The following is a 3,497-nucleotide window of genomic DNA, read 5'->3' as shown; positions in this document are numbered from 1 at the left end:
TCAGAAATAAAGAGGAAAAGAAATAGCCTGTGCGCGCCGCCGCGGAGGAGCACTCGGCGGGGAGAGGCGCAGGGCTACCGCAGGCTCCTTGCAGCGCCTGACGGTGCTCGGTGCCCGAAGCCGGGAGGCGAGCGTTCGGTGGGCTGGAGGCAGAGCTCAAATGAAACAAGCCCCTCCGTCTTTGCTCAAAGCGCTCGCAGCTCAAACTAGGTCCCCAGACGAGTTCATCTATTTAGTAAGGACATGTGGGTCTGCCATGAAGACGGCAGGAGGCGAGTCTATAGCGTCTGCAGGTCCAGAGTATCGGCCAGCCCTGACCTCCTGGGCTGAATCCCACCTCCGAACCACACGCCTGTTCCAGGCGGCGCCTGCAGACCCTCACGCTCAGCCTGACACAGGCCGTGTTATATCCGGTTGTTAAATGCCCGGCCCGCCTCTGCCAGAGCTCCTTAACTTAGGTAACCCCTGCCGATTAATGGCCACGCTGCAACTTTTCCCCGTTCTCGGTGATTTATTTCCACGATCAGTAGCAAGGAAAATACCTTAAAGGAAAAAGAATGTTAGCGTCATCGGAAACCCCGCTCCTGAGAGAGGAGACCGCTCCTGCGGTTGCTATTATGATCTCGCAGTTGCTGATGCAAACGGGGGAACCTCTCTATTCCCTCTCCGTTACCTGCGGCTGGGGACTGGGAACTTTCCGCGCCAGAGTCCCCAGCCGGCGCCGCGGGACCTGCGGGGCGGTCCTCGCTCTCACACTCACACTCACTGCGACCGCCGGGGCGCGGGTTCTCTCTCGCCCCGCCCGGCTGCCAGGTGACGCGCCTACTTGACGGCCAGTTCCGCCAATTAGCAGTGGCCCGGGGGGTGGTGCTCCTCGGGGATTGGTTGGCAGAATGAGGGCGCTGCGCAAAAACAGAGAAGCGTTGCGCTCCGAGCTCAGAAACTGCCAGCCGAGATCGCAGGCTCTAGGGCTGAGCCGGAGGAGGGAAAGGCTGGAAGGAAGAGAGACAGCTTAGAGGGAAAGAGGCTTGGGAGGAAACAGCAGGAAAGAAACTGCTCATCACACCTGCAGAGAGTCAAAGGACGGTGGGAATGAGGACGGAGAGAGACAAGACTGTGGAAGCCAAAAAATACAAATAGAGCGAAAGGGGAAGAAGAAAAAAAAATGCCTAGAACATTCATCCGGAGAAATGAAGAGAATGAAAGTTTTATGCTGCAGAGCCGTTATATGCTTTTCCGGCACAACATTCTCTCCCTGCTTTTAAGCCCTTTTGCATTTGCCCGCCGTTGACATTAAGAGGCATGTTCAGCGGTGCCGGCAGCATCTCCTCTTCCTTCTCCTCTTCCTCTTCATCCTCCTCCTCCTCCTCCTCCTTTCCCTCCTCCTTCTCCTCCCATCAGCAGGAAGACAAACCGAGGACAGTCTTGAAATATCGAAATTTCCTCCTTGGGATTTGCCAGCGTCGCGTTGCGCCAAGACTGTCGGAATAAAGGACGCTGACTATTGTATTATTATTTTATTAATTGGTCAGTGGGAAGATTACAGATGAGGAAAGGGGACGCCTGCCACTCTTCCTGCGCTAAGATTGAAAAATGAGGCTGACCTGGGGGAAGCCCTAAAATGAAGCAAAAAGAATAAGATTTTTCAGGACAAAAAGCCACAGGATCCCCCCCCCACGTAGAACACTTTTATTTGTATTTAATTTTTTTTCCTCGTGCCGGTGGGGGAGGTGACTGGCGGGCTGCGGGAAGCTGCTTCCTTCCCCTTTGGAGATGATTGTGCTATTATTTTTTGCCTTGCTCTGGATGGTGGAAGGGGTGTTTTCCCAGCTTCACTACACGGTGCAGGAGGAGCAGGAGCATGGCACTTTCGTGGGTAATATCGCGGAAGATCTGGGCCTGGACATTACAAAACTTTCGGCTCGCAGGTTTCAGACGGTGCCCAACTCTCGGACCCCATACTTGGACCTCAACCTGGAGACCGGGGTGCTGTACGTGAACGAGAAGATCGACCGGGAGCAAATCTGCAAGCAGAGCCCCTCCTGCGTCCTGCACCTGGAGGTGTTCCTGGAGAACCCCTTGGAGCTGTTCCGGGTGGAGATCGAAGTGCTGGACATCAATGACAACCCCCCCTCCTTCCCGGAGCCGGACCTGACCGTGGAGATCTCCGAGAGCGCCACGCCGGGCACCCGCTTCCCCTTGGAGAGCGCCTTCGACCCAGACGTGGGCACCAACTCCCTGCGCGACTACGAGATCACCCCCAACAGCTACTTCTCCCTGGACGTGCAGACCCAGGGGGATGGCAACCGGTTCGCCGAGCTGGTGCTGGAGAAGCCGCTGGACCGAGAGCAGCAAGCGGTGCACCGCTACGTGCTGACCGCGGTGGACGGGGGAGGCGGGGGAGGAGGAGGAGGAGGCGGCGAAGGAGGGGGAGGCGGCGGGGGAGGGGGCCTGCCCCCCCAGCAGCAGCGCACCGGCACAGCCCTACTCACCATCCGAGTACTAGACTCCAACGACAACGTGCCCGCCTTCGACCAGCCCGTCTACACGGTGTCCCTGCCCGAGAACTCGCCGCCGGGCACGCTGGTGATCCAGCTCAACGCCACCGACCCAGACGAGGGCCAGAACGGCGAGGTCGTGTACTCCTTCAGCAGCCACATCTCCCCCCGGGCGCGGGAGCTCTTCGGGCTGTCCCCGCGCACAGGCCGGCTGGAGGTGAGCGGGGAGCTGGACTACGAGGAGAGCCCGGTGTACCAGGTGTACGTGCAAGCCAAGGACCTGGGCCCCAACGCCGTGCCCGCGCACTGCAAGGTGCTCGTGCGGGTGCTGGACGCGAACGACAACGCGCCGGAGATCAGCTTCAGCACCGTGAAGGAAGCGGTGAGCGAGGGCGCGGCGCCCGGCACGGTGGTGGCCCTGTTCAGCGTGACCGACCGCGACTCGGAGGAGAACGGGCAGGTGCAGTGCGAGCTGCTGGGGGACGTGCCGTTCCGCCTCAAGTCTTCCTTCAAGAATTACTACACCATCGTGACCGAGGCCCCTCTGGACCGCGAGGCGGGGGACTCCTACACCCTGACCGTGGTGGCCCGGGACCGGGGCGAGCCGTCGCTCTCCACCAGCAAGTCGATCCAGGTGCAGGTGTCCGATGTGAACGACAACGCGCCGCGGTTCCACCAGCCAGTCTACGACGTGTATGTGACCGAGAACAACGTGCCGGGCGCCTACATCTACGCCGTGAGCGCCACGGATCGCGACGAGGGCGCCAACGCCCAGCTCGCCTACTCGATCCTCGAGTGCCAGATCCAGGGCATGAGCGTCTTCACCTACGTATCCATCAACTCCGAGAACGGCTACCTGTATGCCCTGCGCTCCTTCGACTACGAGCAGCTCAAGGACTTCAGCTTCCAGGTGGAAGCGCGGGATGCCGGCAGCCCCCAGGCGCTGGCGGGCAACGCCACCGTCAACATCCTCATCGTGGACCAGAACGACAACGCGCC

At 60.0% G+C, this 3,497-nt stretch overlaps 1 protein-coding gene across 1 annotated transcript in view; it reads left to right on the top strand.

Annotated features, from left to right (window-relative positions):
• Nucleotides 1-934: 934 nt before the first annotated feature.
• PCDH10 (protocadherin 10) overlaps nt 935-3,497 on the top strand; it is a 20,543-nt gene continuing 17,980 nt past the window's right edge. Inside the window, exon 1 of the mRNA XM_005877775.2 lies at nt 935-3,492. Within this exon, the coding sequence (XP_005877837.1) occupies nt 1,774-3,492 (1,719 nt within the window). The 5' untranslated portion in view covers nt 935-1,773. The remainder of the gene's footprint in view (nt 3,493-3,497) is intronic.

Source organism: Myotis brandtii, unplaced genomic scaffold (assembly GCF_000412655.1).
Source record: "Myotis brandtii unplaced genomic scaffold, ASM41265v1 scaffold53, whole genome shotgun sequence".
Taxonomy (NCBI): Eukaryota; Metazoa; Chordata; class Mammalia; order Chiroptera; family Vespertilionidae; genus Myotis; species Myotis brandtii.
The sequence above is the reverse complement of the archived record's forward strand: the minus strand, read 5'-3'. Positions and strand labels throughout refer to the sequence as shown.